This window comes from Euprymna scolopes, chromosome 12 (genome assembly GCF_053919585.1).
Source record: "Euprymna scolopes isolate OS-2025 chromosome 12, ASM5391958v1, whole genome shotgun sequence".
NCBI classification, from domain to species: domain Eukaryota; kingdom Metazoa; phylum Mollusca; class Cephalopoda; order Sepiida; family Sepiolidae; genus Euprymna; species Euprymna scolopes.
This window is the reverse complement of record NC_136493.1, coordinates 11,180,659-11,205,099: the sequence shown is the minus strand read 5'-3', so window position 1 is coordinate 11,205,099 and position 24,441 is coordinate 11,180,659. Positions and strand designations below refer to the sequence as shown.

Below are 24,441 nucleotides of genomic sequence, written 5' to 3'. Positions count from 1 at the left end.
TCCAGCAGAACCTACAGTATGTAAGCTGGGGTTTGAACTCACGGTACTTATACAGTTTAATGACGACATTAAAAAATGGAAATATTGAAAAAAATTTTTTTTGTACGTACCTGTTATAGACTGAAGTTCTTCGAAAAAAAATTTCACTTCATTTGATCAAGTAGTTTTTTTTTTACAGCGAAAAACAATTATTTATCACGACGACGTCAACGTGGCCATTTTGGAAATGTTATTGCAGCGCCCAGGAATTCCTCAACGGCAGGTAACTTTCCCCAAGGGCAGGTAACTGCCCTACGTAGCAGAATACCTCCATTTTAGGCCAATCTAGCCCTTTTTTTTTTCCACCAGAAAGAGAATTTTTTTTTTTTTTTTTTTTTTTAATTTGTAACAGAAGAAAATAAAAAGAATAAAATATTAGAAAAATTAGAAATATGCAACCGAAATTTTCGAATTTAAAAAAAAAAAAACTTAGGGTTTGTATTACTGTATATGGATATGTTTTTAGTGTTTTTATTCAATGTAACATGTTTATTCAGCTCGAAAAGCATACAGTGTTTACCGATGTATTGGAAAATTCAAAATGGCGCCAGAGTCTCTCTTTAACACAGTAAGTTCAGGAAAAGACGTTATAAATAATAAACTAGACAAAGTACTGTTAGAAATTCGCTCAATATATATTACCGTGACATAAGTTGACATATATTCGGTGTTTTTTAAATAGTATTTTGTGTAGTTTATTATTTATAACACCTTTTCCCAAACTTACCATGTTAAAGAGAGTGTCGGGCACCATTTTGAATTTTCCAAAAATAAAAATAAAAAACGGAAAAAAATTGCAGATGTGATGTGCGCATCTCATTCTGGCGAAAAAAAAAAAAAGGCTAGATTGCGAAATCTGGCCTAAAATGGAGGTATTCTGCTAGGTACATTTCCAAAATGGGCACGTTGACGTCGTCGTGATAAATAATTGTTTTTCGCTGTAAAAAAAAACTACTTGATCAAATGAAGTGAAATTTTTTTTCGAAGAACTTCAGTCTATAACAGGTACGTACAAAAAAATTTTTTTTTAATATTTCCATTTTTTAATGTCGTCATTAAACTGTATAAGTACCGAACTCACTTTGTCAATTTTCAGATCACATTATAAATTATTAAGCCTCTTGCATACGCATATACACTCCACGTTTTCAGCCGAGTTGCATCTATTGACCTAGAATTATCCCCCTTGGATTTATTTCAAGGTAAAGTTATAGAAAAACCTATGCTCGAGTATGTAATTGTGTTCTACCCACTTGTAGATTTTAGACTGAGATCTTTTTTCTGATGCATCATTCAAAGAAGATGGATAGTCCTAGGAGCATACCATCAAAAAGCCTTGCAGGAATAAATGTATCGAAATCCGGTTGTATTTCTTGTCCAGAATTCCTGCTAAATAAAAAAATAAAATAAAATAAAGGAATAAGTTCGAAAATTGAAATATTGAATTTAAAGTAAAACAATGGTATTTACTGAAATGTCATGTCACAGTAATGAACATATCAAAAAAGTTATGAAAAATGATAAAATGGAAAATTAATTATTAATGAGAAGTTTTCAAAGACAGATTTAGCAAAAATTAAGTTTTGCTAAATTGGCCAGAGATTTTTAATTTTCAGAAAAGATTTACCCCCCTTTTATTACGATTCGAACTCTCCAGTTTTTGGGGGGTTTTATTTTTTTTCTTGTTTTTTTTTTCTTGCAAAACTTAATTTTCACTAATTGTCTTCAAAAACTGATGATGCTATTTGCAGTTGTATAAAGTTTACACTGGTTATGTCCACCACAAATAATCCAACATTTTTTTCTTTCTTTTCATACAATTTTTTTTTTTTTTTTGTAATTTCTTCTTGATAATTTATATTACTTTCTTTTTTATTTGATTGCAGGAAGAAATGTTTCGATTGAAACAGAATATTTGTAAGTTGAAAACGGAGACAGATGACGAAGATAACGATGAGATGGTGAGTCTATATTTCTGTGGTTTGAATGTAACTCAAAAAATGGAAGCTGTGTCAAGAATTGTGGATAGAGTGCGTGGCATGTCCAGGTCTAAATATATTTTCATATGTGCATGTATTATACATTCATGGGTGTGCATTCATAACATATCTGCATATAATGAAAGGCCTACATTCTTCTTCTGTTCCGTTTGTCTTCCATCTCGCCTCAGTGCCCTGGAACCAAAATGTATGCTCAAAAAACACGTGTTTTTTATTTGTGGGGACAATATTTATTCATGCAGTTTTCACACTCTCTGGAAAGGTTTTCCGCACGCAACCCATTTCTGATTTTTTTCTTTTTCTTCTTCGTATTTCCTAGATGACCAGTCTTCTTCGAATCTCGATAACTGCCTTCTAACTGCTTTGACGAACTGCTCTAACTAAACTCTCAACTATGTGTGCGTCCCTATTATATTGGGAGGGGGGGGGGATCTCCGACTGGATGCACTTGCAAGCCAACTCATCCACAGCATGTCAGAGTGGTGTTGTTGGGTTTGATGAGAGTTAACCTTTCAAACCCCGTCACACTCAATGCCACCCTGCACTAATCGTGCTATTCATGTCATGGTCTCTACAACAACTGGAAACCTGGAAGACTGAAACAAGAAGTATGGGTAGAGTGAATTTTTATAAAAATGAGGTGGGGGAGCAAAATTTTAACAAAGTAAAGAAAATGGATGAAAGTTATTTCATTTTTGATTTTTCCCAATCCCGATACAATTACTGATTCTGTTTTAAATTCCCAATTCTGATATAACTAACGATTCCAATTCTTTTAAAATCTCTAAATATTTAGTTGCTTTTTTTCTTTTTGGATTACCATAAAACCCCATGTAATATGTGCATATATTTTCTGCAAACGTAAAAAATACACTTATGGGCGATGATCTGTAGATTTTAGTTTTGCTGGTAGGTTAAAATCAATATTTATCATTTTAGTACCAGCAATAATAAATTAAGCTTATTTCTTTTCTGATGCCGATTCCAATACCACAAAAAGATCTGATTTCTCTGATTTCAGATCCCAATTAAACATCCCAATATTCATCTATGGTACATAGCGCCCTCCCTCCATCCCAGATGCTACCTATGGCATTATTAATAAAATTCACAATCCTCTTTACAATTCAACCATATTCCGCATAAATAAATCTCAGTCTGTGCCTAACTTGTCCACCAAGTTTCAGTCACAAATGTCCAACAGTCTTTGTTTTATATCCCTACAATGGAATGCTTTAAATGTGAAGCTGATTGAAGATCATATCTACTTATGAGATGATTGAAGCAGTCATAAATAATGGATTGTTTTCTCTCTCTCTCTCCCTCTCTCTGAGAAATGTAACCGTGATGAAAATGGAAAAAAAGTTGATCAAGTAGTTTTATTTTTAAATAAGAAAATAAAATCTTTTCAATAACAGAAGAGCAGCTGTCATGTCCTCCATCTTGAAGACAATCTAAAAAACAAAGAAAGACAATGTTGTGAAACAACAAAAGATGAGATTTATAGTCTGCAAATAAATTAATAAATAAAGAATACAAATTACTCATCTCTAAAGAATTCCAATAATTAAAAAATAATATATACTATTCGGTACGGACCCGACAATGGAAGATCAGATAGCAAAAAAAACTTGAATTTATAAAACCAAAAAATCCAATCTTGATCGCCGTTTGGAGCCCGTGGTACAGTGGATAGACATTGAATCTCTACAGTTGCGGCTGAGCATTGTCTGAAAATACTTCTACCCAAAGCCGGCCAAAGGATTAGTTGGCCCAAACGTGGTGAGATGACAACAACTATGGAAGGCAGTTATTACTGAAGATACAATTGAAGATTAAACATTCCTATTCCGTTGTAATTAACAACCTGACGAAAGCCAGAGGAATAGTTGGCCAAAACATCGGGAAACAACAATTATAAAAGATGAGGATAATAGTCCGCAAATAAATGAATAAAAAAAAAACAATAAGTCAATAATTCAAACGTGTGAGGTTTGTTGTAATGGCTATGAATTCTCAATAATCACTTAAAAATGATTTTCTTTACAAAAATAAAACTCCTTGATCAATTTACATAATATTTTTGTTTCATCACGTGATGAAACAAAAATATGAAAATTGATCAAATAGTTTTATTTTCGTAATAGAATGAAACAGCTACAACTATGCCAAATCATAAAATTTGATTTTCTTTCTAGAAATAAAACTGCAGGATCAATTTATGATTTTTGGAATATGATATTTTCATTTAGTCATGAACATGTACATTATACAGATTTTTCTTTATTTTCTTTTTCTTTCTTTTTCTTTTTTAATATTGGACAAGCACCTTTTTATTTTAAAATTTAAAATATAATTTTGGATGAAGTTTTTATCTTTATAACGTTTGGTTGTCAATGCTGAATGTATTTTTTATCCATTTCAGGAGCGCGTTACATTGATTGAGCAGCAATACGATGCAGACAAGGAAAAACTGAAGAAGATCAAGTTATTGCTTGTAAGATATTTTTCTATTGAATTCATTTTGTCACAAATTTAATTTTTTGGAAATTTTTTTTAGATGAGGATTGATAATTTCAATTATTTAGTTCTGATGATGAATCTTTTTTTTTCAATGCAATGAAAATTTTCCCTATATGACGATTATTTTGGATTTTCACTCAAAAAAAACCCATAACAATGAGGTTTGCATCATATGCTATGGGTATTTATTTGCTCCCCCACCGAGCAAATTTGGCACAAGGCCAATTTTTAATGTGAGGAGTGAAGGGAGGGGGAAGGGAAAAAGGGGACCAGCTCCCAAAAGGTGGGAAGTGGGAGCTGGTTAAAGGTCAGGTATGTGGGGTTGCCCCCACATCTGGTCTTTGCTTGCAGTATCTGTCGGAACAGATACTACACTTTGATCTTGTTACCCGGGCCCCGGAGGACTCTGGGCCTGTTTTTGCTGACTTTCTCTCAGAAAAAATATAGAAAAAATCAGTAAAACCTGAAGTTTAAAAGAGAATATAGAAAAATCCGAGGCTAGCTTTTTTATTTTATGTTCATTTGAAAACAATTTACTGGAGAAGCATTCTATGGATTATTTTTCTTTGAAAAACAGATTTTTGTTCTGGGTGAGAAAAGAAAGCAAAATAGAGGATTTTATAAAGAAAAACAAATCAAAAATTGCAAGGAAAACAAAGGAGCGAACTCTCCCTCTACAAAAGAGGTTGTAAAAAAAACTTCTTTTTTTTTTTTTTTTTTTTTTTTTTTTTCTAATGTTTTCAAAACAAGGTTTATTTATTCTTGCTGCATTATGCTCATCTCTGCAAAAAAAGAAAAGAAAAAGAAATTCATTGGTGGTAAAAGAGTAGACCCTCAGCCCCTGAGATGTTCCATACCATCTTCAATGCTGAAGACCTGTCACCAACAAAAATTGACTTTCTGTTCAATCTTAAGGCTGTCATCCGGCGCCTCCAAGAGACACATAAAATATCTTCCCCAGCCAGAATTCCAGACATGCCTCTAGTCATTTTCTATGCAAGTGCAGTGTATGGAAGCATTATTTACATGCGATATAAGACAATTGTCAAAGGTTACTGAGACAAGTCAACGGGCAATATGGAAATACTACAGCTGGAAACTAAGAAAATGACAATAACACCTATCTACAAGCCACCTTCAGTCCTGTTCCAATGGTCTGCCAACTGCACTATTGACAGTAAACACCCACTTGATTATTGGTGACTTCAATAACTATAATACCATATAGGGATGGAGAGCTCATTAAAAGAGGCTCTATCCTATGACCTAACCGTATTGAACAAAGTCAAGGATAAACCATCTTTGCATTTGCTGGAAGAAGAGTTATAAGATTTCAGTGGAACATTCAGATGACATTTTCCCACCATTTATGTAGGAGTAATTTAAAGCTGTCATGAAACATCTTAAACCTAGCAAGGCTTCTGGTTTATTATAGCATCAGTACTGAGATGATACAGCACTTTGGCCCAAGGACATTTGAGTGGGTTCTGGCAATCTATTTGGACTACCAAGTATCAAATCCCTAAGATATGGAGAAAGGCCAAAGTAATTGCCCTCCTTAAACCAGAGAAGATCCATATCTCTGCTCTGTGTCCTATTTAAGTTCTATGAATGGCTCATCCTCTCAAAAATTGCCCCAACTGTGGAGTCTTATCTAACTCCTAACCATTCTGGTCCTGGATATGACCTAAAACTATATCCGATGGTGAGGCCCCACCTTGCGGGCCTTGGGGAGTGTGGAGCCACCCTTTAATTGCCATAGCTCCCAGGTCCACTCTGACCCGGAGTGGTAGTACCTGTTAGGGTCCCAACTATGGGTTAAATAGAATCTGACTTTAAAAAAAAAATACTCCGTATAACTAAATCGTTCCTCAAAATAACTAGATTTGGCATTAAATAACCTGAAAAGGGTTGATATGCCGTAAAACAAAAACAACCAACCAAACAACCAACCTAACCATTCTGGTTTTTGACCTGGTAGGTCATGCATGGGCCAAGTATTGAACTCAACTCAATACATAGAGGATGCCTTCATGCTGAGATTCAACTCTCTGCTCGAGTGCAAGTGTAAGCAGCAGACGACAATTTGGATACCAATTGGAAGAGAGAAAAAATAAATCCATCATTTCTTACATGCAAATCAGGAAGAGTAGAGAAGATCTAAAAACTGAATTTGCCTAACAGCTCCAGACATTGGATACCATAGTTTATTTTTGTCAACAGTAAAAACTAATAGCAATATAGATAAATGTGCAACCTGCAGCCACGAGTGCATCCTAGCAAAAAGAGGGAGCATTATGGATGGCTATGGCTGTAAATGTGTGAATGTTTAATGTCAACAATGGACAGCTATCTAGATTGGGACCTTCTTTGCAAAATCACAGCTGAAAATCGCATGCATTATCAAACTATGGATGTTCGAAATGGCAACGATTAAAAACCTCCAGCGCGAATGTGGGTTGGGATCGGTGCACAACGATCTGTTAATCTCCATATTAATTTGCATCACCAAAAGCTACGTGGTTAATGAAGAGCTTTCTTACATGTCCACTACCTCTTCTCTGTCCACTTTGCCGTCTGATGCTATCCAAAAGTCTGAGAAAAAACATCTTCCTAAGGAAATTTTCCTGGCATTGGAAAAAAAGATTTCAACTACTCCGTTAATCGTCAAAAAAAAATAACAAAAACAAAAAAAAAAACACTCCCAACTCATCTACTTTTGTTATTTATTGGACAAAAAAAAAAATTTGCTAACACTTATTAATTTGAAGAAAAAAAATTTTTCTTAAAAATTATTTGACCAAAAAACAACTTTTCTTCACACAGTTAATAAAAATAAAAAAATGACTAGGTTTTTTTCTGATGTTTTTACATTTAAAATTTTTTGCTATTTTCTTCTACGTAGCATTATGATTTCAATGGCGATGCTCAGCATAATTTAGCTGTTGACGTCATGCTTGAAAGCTGAGCAAACGCTGAGTTACGTCTGGTTCAAAGGATGTACAAGTACCCAATAACTAATACTAATATAATAGCATTTAATACAAGAAAACACTACATGACCTTTTTTTAACGATGAACAATGCACATTTTTTGTGATTTTGGCTCCAGTTTGTGTGGTGTCATCCTTAACATTATTTGCATTTATTTAAATTATGTTGGATTTTGTTAATGTCCATAAAATTATAACTAATTCCTTTCATTTTTTTTCAGGCTCAAGTGAACCGTGAAATTGCCCTGTTGCAACGCAAAATTGATGAAGTGCCTTCTCGCGCTGAACTTAGTCAGTATCAAAAACGCTTCATCGAATTATATAATCATGGTAAGAAAATGAATTTGTGATTTATCATTTTATTTGCTTGAACTTCTTTTTTCATTGTTTTTTTTTTACATTGTATTGACTTGTCAAACTTTTAGAATTTAATTCCATCATTAAAAATCGGTATTTATGCAGAATAAGGACTGTATTATCGTGAGAATTTTCTGGGCTATTTACATAAAAGGTGCCAAAGTTTTGTGATTTTTTTTTTTTTTTTTTATAAGCACTAATTTTTTCAATGTAAAAAACATATTATTTCTGTTATTATAAAGAATGAAAATTTAATTGAAAACAAAAGAAAACAACATTCTTTTTAATTTAATTAATTGGAACTCTTTTTCATGTGATTAATTTGTATTATTTATCAATTTATTTATTGCGGACTATTAAGCCAGATGAATAGTTGGCCAAAACATTGTGAAACAACGACTAGAAGATAAAGATAATAATCAGAAAAAAATAAAAATGAATAAATATATTACAAAGAAAATGCAATGAATAATTATTGAAAAATTTTTTATGAAACTTTAAGAAAATTAAAATTTAAATCAAGAAAAAAAAATTATTGTAAGATAAGTTCATGAATAACTATTGGTAGCAAACAAAATTAAAAAAAAAAAATGGGGGCGGGGGGGGGATAAATAAAGATAAATATTTAGTTTTTATATAATTAACTAATGGTAGCAAATATTATCATGGTAAGAACATTAATTTGTGATTTCTTGTCATCATCATTTTCTTTGCTTGAACTTGTTTTTCATTTTTTGTATTGAATCGACTTTTTAAACTTTTAGAATTTAATTTCATCATAAAAATCAGTACTTTCAGAATAAAAACAATGCTATCGTCAGAATTTTCCAGGCAATTTACGTAAAATGCCAGCTGATGCTGAACAAAAGTTTTTGTGATTTATTTTTTTCGGAAACACTGATCAAATTTTTCAATGTAAAATATATTTCTTTTATTATAAAGATAATTCAATGAAAAAATGAAAACAATATTCTTTTTTGTATGAAGAATTATTGGACAATTTTTATTAAATGCAAGTCTGAAGTTTTGAGATGGGGTATGAATTTTAGTTTTGATTATTCAAACAATTATTCTCATCTTGAATGTTATTGGCACAATGTTTCGGTCGTTGAAATCTATGACCTATATCAGGTGTAAAATGTAGATGTTAGCTCCGTATTGTAAGAAATCGAAACGTGGGTTTAAGGGTATGTTCGTAAAGTATTAAAAAAAAAAGGTTAAATTTTCAGAAATCATTAAGATATTTTTAAAAAACTTTCTTATGATTCAATTTGAACTGAATCCTTATGTTAATTGTCAATATTAGTGAAAAAATGTTTTCTGAAACCATGGGTAGACATCTCATGCGTGTTTTCGTTTTTTGTTATTAAAAAAACACAGTACAAGGGAGACGACTCTAAGAAAAAAAAGTTTTTTTTATTGGAGGATTATCTCCCTTGGGCTGGGTATATTTTTTTGGTTATTTTTTTTTTCTTATTTTCCTTATGCAAATTTGTAATTAATAGATTTCAAATGTGGTTAAATTCGATACTTGGATGACTTAGGGTATTACTGTCTACCATATGTGCTGCTTCCTTGAGTTTTCTGATCCTCCATCTTTCTTATATGTCTAGTATTTTAACGTCATCCCACCTTGTGGAATAGGTGCCTTTTTCTTTCCATATATGATCTGCTAGGGCTGATTTTTCGATTTCTCCATGTGACAGCTTTTCATTCTTACTCCCTTGCACTGTTTTTTTTTCTTACAATACAGAGCTAACCCTTTTTTCCTTAGTTAAACATCCCAACTAATACAAATCCTCATTTTAAAATGAAATACAATCATTTAAATATAATTTTATTTTCTTCAGTCGCAGCCAAACACAAAGAAACAAAGCAGTTCTACACTTTGTACAACACATTGGATGATACAAAACTTTATCTGAACAAAGAGGTGAGTTTATAACCAGCCTTCATCAGAATCATTTATACTACATGAAATTCAATTTGATTTCAGGAGAGGATTTTTAAATTTTTGATACATCGCATATCACAGGGAACATGAGTTAAAACAGATACATTGAGGATATTGCCAAGGCTGCTGCATTACTTATGCTTGAAAGTATCCTATACCTCTACAAGGCCACTATTTGCTCATGTATGGAGTATTGTTGTCACATTTGGGCTGGTGCATCTGCTACTAGTCTCTCACTCTTAGACAGGGTTCAAAAGAGAGTCACCAATTTAATAGGTTCCACACTGTCAGCGACGAAATATTGCATCACTTTGCTTGTTTTACAAGTATTTTAATGGTAGGTTCTCCGATGAACTTCAAGCCCTTCTATCCCCTCGACGTAAATACCCCCCCCCCAAATCTGACAAGCAGCATGTTGTTTTTGTTGAGCATCATCTGATTCATTTATTTCAAATGAATCAGATGGTTATTGTTGGCATTTGTTTCTTTAGCATCATTCATGATGATGATGATGATTTTGTTGATATTCATTTTCCCAGTATCATTCTAGGAATTCTTTCTAGAAAGATATTGGTTACTTTCAGGATGGATCACGTGAAGGTTGCCAACGTTCTTAAGTGAAAGGGTTTGTGGATTGAGCTGGGTTCAAACTTGGCACATTCAGGTTGTCAGTTTGTATCATTAACCATTGAGCCACCATGACATCCCTCTTATTACAATGGATCGGAATGTTGAATTTTCTTGAATTTTCATCCAAGACTTTTCAGCAAGATTGTAACTAACACCATTGAGTGTCAGACCTGTTTGCCATGACTGACTTGGCCAAGAAGCAGAGTTTCAGATGGCATAGTTCTGACACTATATGTTAAAGAAAAAGTTGGACCTAAGAGGTGTTGGTTGGTTGGTTGTTTTTGTTTTTTGGCATATCAACCCTTTTCAGGTTATTTAATGCTGAATCCAATGATTTTTAAGAACAATTTTTTAATAGAATATATTTGGGGGGTTTTTAAGTCGGTTTCTATTTAACTCATAGTTGGGACCCTAACAGGTACTACCACTCCAGGTCAGAGTGGACCTGGGAGCAATGGTAATTTAAGGGTGGCTCCACACTCCCCAAAGCCGGCAAGCTGGGGCCTTGCCATCGGATATAGTTTAAGGTCATATCCAGAACCGGAAAATGTAGTAATCGTTAATAATGGAAAGTGCTTAAGTTTTAAAGGATTTTTGTTGGTCGATGACGCTTAACTTTGATTATGGAATTCCTACAGTTACATATCTAGAAAATGGAACTGTTAAACCTGAAAAGAAGAAAAAGGAGGAAGATAACAAAATACTAAGGTCATAAGTATAACATGAAAAGAAACATGGCAATGGAAGCCGATTAAAAGAAAAAGAAAGGGCAAAGTCTTCAGTGTATTAATGTGTTTTCGTGGGTGTGTGTCAGTGTATGTTCTTAAGCATGATAAAGAATGTTCGTTTGGGTACAATAGTTGGGACCCTAACAGGTACTACCACTCCGAGTTAGAGTGGACCTGGGAGCAATGGTAATTAAAGGGTGGTTCCACACTCCCCAAAGCCCGCAAGCTGGGGCCTTGCCATCGGATATAGTTTAAAGGCATATCCAGGACCCCTAAGAGGTGTGCTGTTGCTGATGATTTATGATGATGATGATGATGATGATTGTCTCTTCGTTTGTGGTTAAATACTTCCGAAAATCTCACAACCCAAATTGGGATGGAGGGAAGCGATTTTATTAAGTTTTGTTTGCCTTTACTTAATAAGTGTTTCCAAGAATTTAGAGTTAATTTATGCATCCTATATGGATTAACTAGCATTACTCAGCTGAAATACCATTCTTTCTAACCACATCTTATTATTTTTTAAAACCTCCAATTTTTGGCATGGACCCAGATTAGGCTGCTTGACGATTCCAACCTAAAATTTATCAAATATTGATGTTTTTTTTTTCTTTTCCCTTTGCAAAATTCAATCATGTTCTACAAAGTCGAAAGCAAAAACAATTTTTCACTACAGAACAATCAGGTCAAACATTATGAATAAATATTTGACAATATAAAGAACTTGAAGCATAAACCTTTTCCTAAAATGACTAGATTTGACATTAACTCAAAAAGGGTTGATATGCCATAAAACCAAACCAAGTACCTTTAAGATGAAGTGGATATTTCATTAGAAATTTTATTAAAGATTAAAATTAGAACTGTGTGTTCCAGATGCTGCATGACAAACAAGAAGTCTCCAATGATGCATAGTTAATAAGCAAATAAGCTGATAAAATCTTTATCTTAATTTTGAATCACAAAGGGAAGCGGATCTGTTTAAGACGGCATTCTTTTCCTCAACTTGAGATTGGCTGGGATTCGTAAACCCCAAGTGATTGTGTGCTATCAGGTTGACAAGAAAGTTCTTGCGGTTTTAAGTTTTAAATTCAGATGAGCATGTCTTGGCTCAAGCAAAAATTTATTGATCGAAATAAGCACCATCAAAATCAACACACTTTTGCGAACGCAAAATAAATGTATTTATGCCAGTAACGTAAAAATCTTGTGTTCTGTTGGTGATGAAATTGCTGAAGGCATTTTTGATATCGCTTAGGTTTTTTAAGCATTTCTAACAGTTGTCGAGATGCTGGAAAAAGTAGTAGTCAGTAGGTAAGAGGTCTGGAGAGTATGGTGGATGAGGCAGACTGTCGTAGCCTAATTCGTAGGAGAATTGGGCTTTTTCTGTTGACTAATGCTGGGTGTTGTTGTCGAAGTTTCTGATGCATTTCATCCATTTGTTGACAGTAATTCTCCACTATAATGGTTTCAAAAAACTCTAATGGATGAGACCAGTTGCAGACCATCAAGCAATCAGCATGACCTTCTTTTGGTGCAACTCTGGGTTTGGGAAGTGTTGTGGAGCTTCATTGCCATCTAACCACTGAGTTGAGCATCGCTGGTTGTCATGAAGAACCCACTTTTTATTGCAACTCACAACCCAGTTAAGAAACGGGTTGTTCTTGTTGGGTAAAAGGGAAGATGACACTTCATAACAGCGTTTCTTTTGGTCGTCGTTGAATTGGTAAGGTATTCATTTATCAAGTTTTTTTGTCTTTCCAATCTCTCACAAGTGCTTGGAAATCGTTGTATATGTTATGTCTAATTCAGAAGCAAGTTCTTGAACAATTGTGGGTGGATTGGCTTCAATTAAGGCTCTTAATTGATCGTTGTCAACATCCGATGACCAACCATTACGCTCATCATCTTCGAAACTCTTGTTACCACCACAAAATTTCTTAAACCACCATTGTGCTGTGCATTTAGTAGTAGTTCCTGGGCCAAATGCTTTGTTGATATCGCAAGCTGTTTTAGCAGCTTTTCGGCCTAGCTTGAATTGAAATAAGAAAATTGTGTGAATTTGGTTTTTTTTCGTCTTGTATTCAACATTCTGAAAAGAAGACATAATTGTTTTAAAACGATTGTAATTTAAACGATTAAATAAAGCAAAAAACGCTCTTTAAATGATAAATAAAGTAAACGTATTCTAAATGAAAATTCATTTGAAAATAAATCATTTAAAATTAAAAATTCTGCAAGAACTGTCTTCTCAGCTTAATATCTATAATATAAAGCTGTGTGTGTGTCTGGTCACGAATAGGCTCCTATATGGTTGACTATTTTAAAAAAACTGATTACATATAGATAGAAGATGTATCGAGACACAGGAATGGGTATGTTTGATCTGGAAAAACGGTGGTTCATTAAAATTGTGGGGTCTGCGTTTGCACCTGGTCCACAAAGTATGGAAATAAAAAATTTTGAAAATTAAAAAAAAACGTTTACAAGTGTTTTTGATATAGATGTACATAATAATACTTTGATAAGTATGTTTTAACTTAAATAGGGATGGTATAATAAAATTGTGGGGGTTGCGTTCGCGCCTGCCCTCCATAGAATGGAAATAGGCACAAACTTTAATAAAGACTTTTCATATCTATCTGTGTAAGTATACTTTGATAATTATGTTTCAGTTTGAAGAAATATGGTATAATAAAATTATGGGGTGTTCGTTCGCGCGTGACCTCCATAGAATATAAATATGTCACAAAGTTTAACAAGGTTTTTTAATATAGATCCACAGAATATTGTGATAAGTGTTTCAGTATGAACAGGTATGGTATAATAAATTATGGAGTTTATCTATTTTATTTTTACTTTCATCATATTTTGCTTTGGTTTTGATACCCCCAAATTCAACCCAAATTTACAACCCTTCCTTTTCATAACCTATCATACTTTAATAAATCAGAGTCCATTTTCTGTAGGCTGTTTTTGAACCCAGTCAACGATGGGTACTTTTGCTAGTTATATATATAAATACAACAGCAGATGTATGTATATGTGTCTGCCTGTTTGTCTGTGTGTAAATATTTAACGGATAAATTATTAAACTACTAATCACATAACACTGAAATTAACAGGAAATAGTAATCATACACCAAGGATGATTTATAACGAGTAAAATCTTTGTTTGGATGGATGAATATCGCGTACAGACATTTATCATCAAGTTGAAATGCAAACTGATCATTTCAGTTTGCCGTTTCTGCGCATGGCCGAATTCAATTAATTTTTTCAAATTGTTTAATATTAAATCTTTCTTACTTATCCCTTAATAATTACATCGGTAGAAAACGTGACTGGAGCCCTAAATGTTTTGGTTTCAATTCTAGCCAATGGCACCCAAGTCTTTTTTTTTTTTTTTAACTTTTGAAATCACTACTATATATTAGGTACAATATAATCATCAATAGAAAATTGGCTGTGTAATAATAAATACGAAATCTGCACGAATTAAAATATATTTAATCGTATTTTAGAACCTGACAAGGCCGGGTACCCCCGCTATTTATTAATAATTTTCATAACCATTGTTATTAAAAAGCAAAAGACAGTTGCAAAAGAAAATAAAAAGAAAGAAAACAACATCTGTATGACATCTAGTACTACTATGTGACATTAATACAACAAAACTTTAGCTGTTTATGTGATGAGTCACGGTCCAGATAATCTGATGGAGTCAAAGAATTGATTCACAGCATAGTTCTACACTGCATATTAAAAGAATAATATTTTTAATGTGCATTTGCAAAAATTCTTGCAGGTGTTGTTTTACAAGAATAAAACAAGGCATATTGCCATGGCAACATAATGGGCTACTATGATAGGGATCAGATTTTTAAGTGGCAATCTTAGTGGGGAGTTAGGCAGCAAGATGTTTTTGGTTTTTTTTTTGCTTTGCTTCACTCCAAACAAGGTATTGCCACTTAGACCCAAGAGGTTACTATTTAGGATTATGTCTAACCGGGGAGTAGGGGGAGTTGAGTAGCAAGATGTTTATCCACATTTCATTTAAACTTCTGTATGTTAGTACAGTCAGAGAAGCAGGAAGCAGGTAGGAAATTTCAAAGTCTAGCAGTTTGAGGGAAAAACCTATTAAAGTACAAGGCTTTCCAGTATCTAGGAACTTCAACAGTGAAGAGGTTGGATTTTGCTGCTTGTTAGCTTAGTCAGGAGTTGAAGGGGTACAAGTGGTATGAGTTCATCAGTGCACATTCAATTCAAGTACATGTAAAACAAGCATAGGGATGCAACATTGCATTAAGTGTTTTTTTACATTACATTTAGGGGTGGTTTGTGTGATGCAAAAGTGCATTGAATGTCAAAAACAAAATGCACATAAAGTATTAGCCGAATCCGTTTCTATGGGTTTATCACTTCAAAAATGCGAATCTGAGGTAAGTTCAATCCCTTTTCATGCATGAAATGGCACAGCAGTTATCCCAGTATTATACATCTGTTGATAGTGCAGCTTAAGAGTTAGGGATTTTGTACTACCAGTTAAAAACAGCAGCCAGGCAAGCTGCCAAACTTGTATCTTCAACCTGTCAGAACAAAATTAACAAACAAGTATCCCTGTGTTTTATAGATAAAGAAAAAGAGAGGGTAGGACAGCGTTCACTGCCCATAATCGGGAAACAAAGCCAAACACTGAGAATCTGAATTTTCTCTGTGATTATATTTCTGTGTCCAACTAATCGAGCAATAAGCGGAACCTATCTACTCTTCCATTTCTAACATTTGGTGCATCCTATATTATTGTCATTCAGGGTGATCTTAATACATGTCAGTATTCATAAAAAGATTGCTCCCTATAAATTAATTTTATTTGTTTTCATTTTTCATAGGTGAATCTGCTCAACTCTATTCATGAAAACTTTAGCGCGTAAGTTATCATTCAATATTTTTATTTTTTTTAATCGTCTGAAATTTGTTGGCATTTTTGAACACCTACATGTTATTCAATCAACTCATTTGATTTGAGTTTTTTTTATTAATGGGTTTGGAGACCAAGGTTCAATCCTTGGTTAATTCATATCAAAGATTAAATAAATAGTACTTGATGCCACTTAGCATTATAAAGTGAAGATTGATCATACGTGGAAGCCTCCCTTACATCATAGTGAAATAGATAATGAAAAGGAATTTCTTCAGGTCGCACTCAAATATGGTCTATCTATTCATTTTATTGTTATTAAGATATATAAACATTCAAGATGTGGTAAAAGCAATATTATCAAATGGTTAGTATTGCAATATTTTGATATTAGAAGAAGGTATAAAGAAAATTGGAAGGTAATACTTATAGACACTGGCAATATGAACTGACCAATCAAATGGAGCCACATTTTGCTAGCAACCAGTCAGGAACAATTACTCCATAAAAATATTGGATCTTTTAAAATTCCCTCACATAATTTTTTGTGTCCACACAAGAAAGATTTTGGTCTTTGTCTGGCAAATTTTAAAGTTCAAGATTCGTACAAATTAGCTACCCACTGAAAACTCTTTTTCATCTCCAGGACTTGTACAGATTAGCTACCCATCAGAAACTCTTATGAAATTAAACATGGCTTTCAATTCAAAAGTTAGAAAACAATATCATTAGACAAGATGATACAAGAGTTGGCAAAATTAACTCGTCAGAATATTGGATACTAGTGGATGGATGCAACATTTCCCAATATTGTTTAAATCTATGCACGTTTACTGTTATTGTTTTACTACAGAAACTACATTGAATAGATCCTTTGGGTCCCGCTCCAAAAATTGAATATTATAAAATGTGAAAAATAATAATAAAAAACAAAAACAGCAATATATATTTATGCAACCTGGCTAATAATACTTTAAACTCGACTGCATGGATAACAGGTGTGAGACATTAACTAATGTTGCCCATCCTGGGATCATCCCCACTTAAATACAAAAACTAGATGAAGACGACACATCCAAAATAACTAGTATCTCTAGTTTTAAACAATGATTTCATTTAAAGTCTTAATTAAAATGACAAGTTTTTTAAAATTTCATATAATTTCTAATTTCTTTCATTTAAAAAAAAATTTTTTTTTATAAAAAAATTCAAATGATATCCTTGCTTAAAATGAAAAATGTCCAAAAAAAGAAAAAAAAAACAAATCAAGAATAAATCGGTTTCCTTATTGATTCTTTGCTGAATGAAAATCGAAACTTGAAATATTTCAGTTCTTGTCCAGAATTCACCTATATTAAAAAATTAAAAAAATAAAGAAAAATCTGTATGATGTACATATATGTGATAAAACAAAAATATCATATTCCAAAAATCAAATAAATTGATCATGTAATTTTATATTTAAATAAGAAAAGCAAATTTTATGAGAGGAAAGACTGTTTTACATCTTGAAAATGATCTGAAGAAACAAGAGATAATACAACAATAATTCATACTTAATAGATTTATGTTGTAATGCCTATGAATTCCTATTAATCACTTAAAAACGATTTTCTTTATAAAAATATAACTATTTGATCAATTTATCTGATTTTTGGAATATGTTATTTTTATTTCATCATGTGTGCGTGCATTATACAGATTTTTCTTTGTGTATTTTTTAATGTAGGGAAAATTCTTGACAAGAACAAATATTTTTTTAGAGCCGCAATTTCAATTACTAATAGCATTATCAAATACGCAGACAAGAATAAAATAGACATAGGAACTGAATTAGTTCTACAAAAATGTGTAAATTTCAAGAATCTAATTATAAAATTTTAATTTTCCAGTGCAATGGCTTCGCCTAGCACCAAAGAACAGTTTTTGCGTCAAATGGAACAAATTGTTGAAGGCGTCAAACAAAACCGATTGAAGGTAACAAGTTCATTTTTTGTTATTGAAATTTTTAAATTCATATTTTTATTTACCATTTTTTTAGAATTCTATTTTCCATTTTTTTTTTTTTTACTTTGTAAACTACAAATATTTTATATATTATATTTATATGTCTTGGTAAAATCTTTGTTTTGTCCATGCTGTTTAGCTTTGACCTTTATATGTCAGTAATCTTTGATTCAACCCAATAAATGATTGTTTTTTGTTTGTTTTTTTGCAGATTAAGGTTATCTTGACATGCACTGTGTGGCCCTTGTCAAAATCCACACTAGTTGACTTAATTGCTATTAACACAAAGTCTCTAATATGTCACGCATATTTTTTCTCACATAGTTTGTAATAATAAAATAAAAAGCTACATAAATATAACTTGATTGTTTGTCAAGGAGCTTATAGCCGGGGGCTGTAATTTGGTGCTTCCATGTTGTGGGAACGTTTTATGGAAGAGCTGTTACATCTTTGGCACAGCATGACCAACTCCCCAAGGGGTAAACAATAGTTACATTCTGTTCTGGTTTGGTTGGCAGATCTTTGATAAGATTTCTGCAGCATTAATTCTCCCCACAGAATTATTTAGGTTGGGACTATCAGCTAAAATTGAACACTTAGGAGGTGCAGACAGGCATTTTATAAAAATATATGATTTATTTTTACATTTCAGCTTCCAAAGCAACATAAAATAACTTGATAGTTGTTGGACCGTGTCAAAATTGAAGCTGCTTAGATCTTCTCTCTCGTAGTGACAAAAACGAGAGAGAGAAATATGAATAGCTATCAACAAGAAAAACAAATGTTATTAAATTTGCAAATTCTGATATCAGACGAGGTGGTTTCACTTTTGTCTTATCTGAAACACCCACCTTGATTTTATAAACATCTGTCAAACTCAGCTAGGATCAAACCCAATTGGCAACACATTTTTTTCCAATCAAACTGCCTTCAATTCTGTGTGTTTCCCCATGCAAACCATGTCAATCATAAGGACTCCCAATTGTAAGAAACTTCAACTTCCACAAAAAATGCACTTATTGTGCCAATTGAAATACATGTGTATATGAATAGAGATAGAAACATGTATGTATTATGCATAAGTAAATTACATTTTAGTTGAGCCATTCTGAAAGTCTTATTCAACCTGGCAGCAATAGTGTTTAAACATTTATGAAAAGTATGTCAAAATAGTTTTACTGACGTGATGTTTAATCACTTCAGCATCCAAGAGATATCGATTTCTATATTTGCCGCATTGTCTGAAATTATACTTTTAGTTTCCAGAAATAAAAAAAAATCTGTTCTTTTGTTATTTAATAATTAAGGGATATCACTCTATAATTCCTAGGCCCACAAGCGAATTGTCTTTCTTTATATTCTATATACATGTCTATTATAACCTATAAAAGTTTCCCAACCTTTTTTATCATCATGGAACTGTTCCAATAAGTGACGCCTATAAAAGAAAGTATTTTACAATCCTATTTATTTCTCCTTCATGCAAACACTAGTTTTCTTTTTATAAACGGTTTAGATTTAAAAAAAAATGTATTTCTCAAATTTATTAACAACTTTTTATAAAATCAACAAATTTTTCTGTCAACTAGTTCAAACACATAACTCTATCTTTTTCCGCAGTTTATTCACAATTCCATACATGTATAAGAAACTTAAGTTAAAAAACATCAACAAAACTGTGCAAAAGTATAATAATCTGTCTATTTATCAATATTTCTTGAGGGAATTTTTTGGCAAGCTCTTAACCCTACTAGACAGTTACCGATATACTGGTAATTTCCGAAAATGCTATATACCAAGTTACCGCTAAACCGGTATTTTTCCAACCATGTGTTTTTGTTGTGAGGACCTAAAAATAGCTAAAAATAGCTACCCAATCGCTGCTTACTTTGATTTAGCGCAAGCCTAATGTTCTGCAAATGCCTTCCTTTGTTTTGGTGGAGTTGTGAGTTTTTTGTCGACTAAGGTAGCCATGAAGTGAGCTAATGACGAATCAAGAACTTTGACAAGTAAAAGAGCAAGACCAAGGAATTTCACGGTGCAACAAGTGTTGGATAAAGTGACAAATTCTGATTCAGACGAAGGCAAATTTGATCAGGAGTTTGTTTCTGAATCAAGTAACGCTAGTGATGATGAATATATCGATGAAGGGAAAGTGATGATAATTCTGATGATGCAAGTGGGCCTAGATCAAAATTGAGTGTTCAAAGTAGGGACATGTCACTCAACCCGGTGATAAGGGAGATTCTGGTGTGGTTGATGAGGGATGGAGTCGCAATTTTACAGCTCTAGATCTGGATGTCACAATTTTGCCCAGGAGGACAGGCAAATTAGGTTCAGTAGCTCAAGTCTGGTAGGGTTAAGGAACTTCAAGATTCCATGAACCCTGCTTGGGAAACCCTGCTATAGAATATTTAAATCAATTATTTATTATAATTTATTATGACTCTAAAATAAGCATTAGTAGCATTAGTAACCCTCTAATTCTTATGATTTTTATCATGTCAGATGGAGAAGAAGAAACAAGAAGAGAAGATGAAGAGAGATCAATATAATGATGAATATTTGTCACTGATTGAAAATCAACGTCTCTACTTTAAGACCATCAAAGATTTCCAAGATGTAAGTAACATTTTTCCAAAATCATCACTAAAAGTAAGTCATAATCTATAACATAAAGGACAGTTGTGTGTATGTGTGCATGTTCGAGTGAAAGTAAAACTACAAAACAAACATCCACAAGGTTGGTATTTTCTTGATCAGTATTGCCCTGGATGAATAATATCTAAAATTAAGAAGATATTATTCATTCTTTGATTCTAAACTGGCACAAATTTCGTCTGGGTGGGGTGGGAGGGTAAGTTTTCCAATCATATCATGTACTAACTAAAGAGAAGTAACTCTGATTTTTTACTAACAAATCATTTTTTTATGCTGACTCATTCTTTAATCTATGAAAATGAGTTGTGTGTGTGTGTGTGTGTCCAGAGAGAAGAATGGGCTGGGTGAAGAAGAAAGAAGGGGTGTGGGAAATGGAGGGTGAAAGAGAGGAAATAGAAAAAAAATAGAAGTTTTAATAAAAACATCATCAACGGGCAACATCAGGTAGTTATGTGTACCTGTTAATATATTTCCATATATAGGATTCACTCCTAAACCAGTTAACCAATGATTATGAATTTTTGTAACACAGCTATTAAGCATAAGGGGTTGTAATGTGGGCTATATTTAATATAATAGGGTTCCAGTGCACAGGTAACAAAAAGTGCTCAGTATCCAAAGAATAGCTTCTCTTTGTATCCCTCTGAATGTACGTTTATAAAACGTTATTTTGAAGGCTCATGACATCATAAGTCATCGTTCTGTGTTTGCTTTTTTTCACCGCCTTTACCTTTTTCTCATTACAGGTTTGAGCCTGCCTACTACGGCTAATTTTCTATTTTTTTGCGGTTGCTCGGGTATTTGCTGCTATTTTGATTCATTTATACTTGTTTTTTTCTGGGGGGGTTGCTCAAGTATACCACCTCTCTCCACCTTTTTTTTGGGGGGGGGGGGATTCCAGCACACAGGCAACAAAAAGTGCTCAATATCCGGAGAATAGCTTCTCTCCATATCCCTTCTGCCAAAATATCTTTTTTGGGACAATTCCGTTTTTATTTTTTAAATTGTTGTGAGGGTATCAATGAAAGTGCTCAATATCCTTAGTATAGCAGCTGTGTTCAAACCGAACTTCATGTCGACCCGGACAATGCCGGGTATCTATGCTCGTACATATATAAAATAAATACACATTATAGAGTGGAAGATATGTGAGATTATTTTTTAATTCTGTCGATAAAAATTACAAATATATTTTAAAGATTTTATCAATTCTTTTTTTTTTTTTTTCAGGAATGTCGTAAAAATGAAATCTTGATGTCGAAATTGAGATGATGTGGGACATTAAATATTAAGGCTCACCTGCTGCTATCACTCCGAAAAACGGTTCCAGGAAGAATGCGATAATCAGCAAGAAATAAGACAAATGTATATCTGCATTGCTTATATCATTTAGATTTTATAAATGTATAACAAATAATAAATGTGGTTTAATACCTCATTTATTATTGTTATGTGTATTTGAAAATATATTCAGCTGATATATGTACAAAGTTTGCTGTGTTGATGAAAAAAAAATCAAGAAAGATCAAATCTGGTGAAAAATATTATATAATTACTTATGACAAACCCTATATATATATATATATATAAATATGAAGTAGACATTCCACACAAAAAAAATCCCCTAATTTTTTTTGTGTGTGTATATATATATATATATATATATATATATATATATATATATATATATATAGTGTAATAGCTTTCAAAACTTCACACGGAATACATTACAATATTGTTTTGTTTGCGACTGACAAGTTTAAATTTGTCTTATGACAAAAGTGTTAGAAAAGAGAAATTTGACATTAAAAAATACCTTCTAATTATGTATTAAATTCAAAACAACCCAACAATTTCTGCTGATTACATTTTGTTTTTTTTTTCACAAAAATAAAACATTTTAATCAAATAAGGTGATAAAGTAGTTTTACTTTTAAATAACAAAATTAAATTTTTATATTCAAAGAATGACTATCATCCGACACATTAAAAAAAAACATTTCCAGAAACAAATAGAGATAACACAACAATAATTCAAAACGTGCAATATTTATGTTGCAATGCCTACAAGTTTTCATTAATTGTTTAAAAATGATTTTGTTTGTAAAAAAATAAAATTTCTTGATCAATTTACATGATTTTTTGAATATGATATTTTCGTTTTATCAAAGGTATGTGCATTATAAAAATTTTTCTTTTCTTTTTCTTTTTTTTTTAATATAATTGGATCAGGAACCATTAAAAATGTACTGCATAGTTATTTTGAGACTTACTGGTTATGCGGTTCCACAATAACAAAACAATATTAACCTACACACACATTTTTGAATGTCTACTAAACATGCTATCTTCAAGTGTCTAAGTTATCTCTGTACAGGAGTTTGTCAGGACAATCTGACATGAGTATAATTTTCCCTACAAATAAACCCTGAACAAATAATCAAAATAACATAGTATTCGAAGCTCAAATAAGATCACCTACATACTGTGGCTACATACTGGCTTATACAATGGAATGGTACTCCTTGTCCAAGTACTATTCCTTCTTGTAATAACATTAAATTGGATACTCCACCACACTAGATGAATTCTTGTCCAGGTAAGACTAAGAGACCATTAAAAACATAACAATGAATAAGAGAGAAATTAATACTCACTGCTTCTTTACTAACTCAACATTTGAGAAATCAAGGAAAACTTTAACGGAACACGAGAATGTGTGTTGCATGTGAAGATCAAGAGTTAGATCCTCTTGATTTGAGAACTTCCAATGAAATAAAATGTGAAAATAATTCATGTATACATAAACTTAACTTTCCCTTGCCCACATTCCTATAATAGTTACAAAGCATGCCTCACCCACCCCCACTCCCCAGCCAACAAAAATTTCACAAAAAAAATCACCCTGCAATCCACACACTCCTTTCCCTCCCTAATACTTCTTCTGGATTCTGACGTCTACCACCACACCACTGTATATGTAGAAATATTGCAGTCTCTTCATCATTTTTGATAAAGTTGCCACACCACTATACAGTACTGCCAAAAAGAAAGTCTGCACTTGTCATTTTTTTCAAAAACCACAAATTTAAGCTAAACTGAATGAAACTGTTTAAACAACCTATACCTCATTCGATTTGCCTTTTCTTCCTCTATAATTTTTCCTGTTCATATTTGACTTTTAATTGAAGTATTGTAGTTTTCACGTCAATTTAAAAAGTTAGATTCAAATCGAGAAGGCAAAAAGAAACTTTGCAGCAACAAATGAGCTTAAAACCAGCTTAAAATATCCACTTTTTAGCAGACAAGAATGACAACTGTTATAGGTTTTCAACAATGCTGACTAAGAAAATCTGATTCAAATTTTGCAGAGACAAGTACTTATAGAGATATAAAGACCTGTATTATGCACTGTAATTCAATGGCTGCCATGGTTGTACGCACACTCATAAACAAATTTACTTCTCTACTACCAACACTGCCACCACCCCCAATTTTTTTTTTTTTTTGTAGCATTTGTGAGTGGGTATGCTGACAATGATTATCATGGATAAATTTTGGGGAATTATTCTCCCCCCCCCCACACACACACACACCAAAAAAACAGATGGTTTGTCTACTCCAAAATC

General features: G+C 32.7%; 1 protein-coding gene across 3 annotated transcripts in view; it reads left to right on the top strand.

The window, feature by feature from the left end:
- LOC145291180 (coiled-coil domain-containing protein 93-like) overlaps positions 1-22,945 on the top strand; it is a 156,346-nt gene extending 133,401 nt beyond the window's left edge. For 2 of the 3 annotated variants that reach the window (XM_080136748.1, XM_080136746.1), the window contains 8 exons: positions 1,926-2,000; positions 4,465-4,536; positions 7,776-7,884; positions 9,762-9,844; positions 16,116-16,153; positions 18,037-18,121; positions 20,660-20,773; positions 22,043-22,421. In XM_080136748.1, the coding sequence (XP_079992874.1) occupies positions 1,926-2,000; positions 4,465-4,536; positions 7,776-7,884; positions 9,762-9,844; positions 16,116-16,153; positions 18,037-18,121; positions 20,660-20,773; positions 22,043-22,084 (618 nt within the window). In that variant the 3' untranslated portion in view covers positions 22,085-22,421. Of the gene's footprint in view, positions 1-1,925; positions 2,001-4,464; positions 4,537-7,775; positions 7,885-9,761; positions 9,845-16,115; positions 16,154-18,036; positions 18,122-20,659; positions 20,774-22,042 lie in introns of all 3 variants that reach the window. The other variant, XM_080136749.1, reaches the window with a different exon arrangement.
- Positions 22,946-24,441: the final 1,496 nt, after the last annotated feature.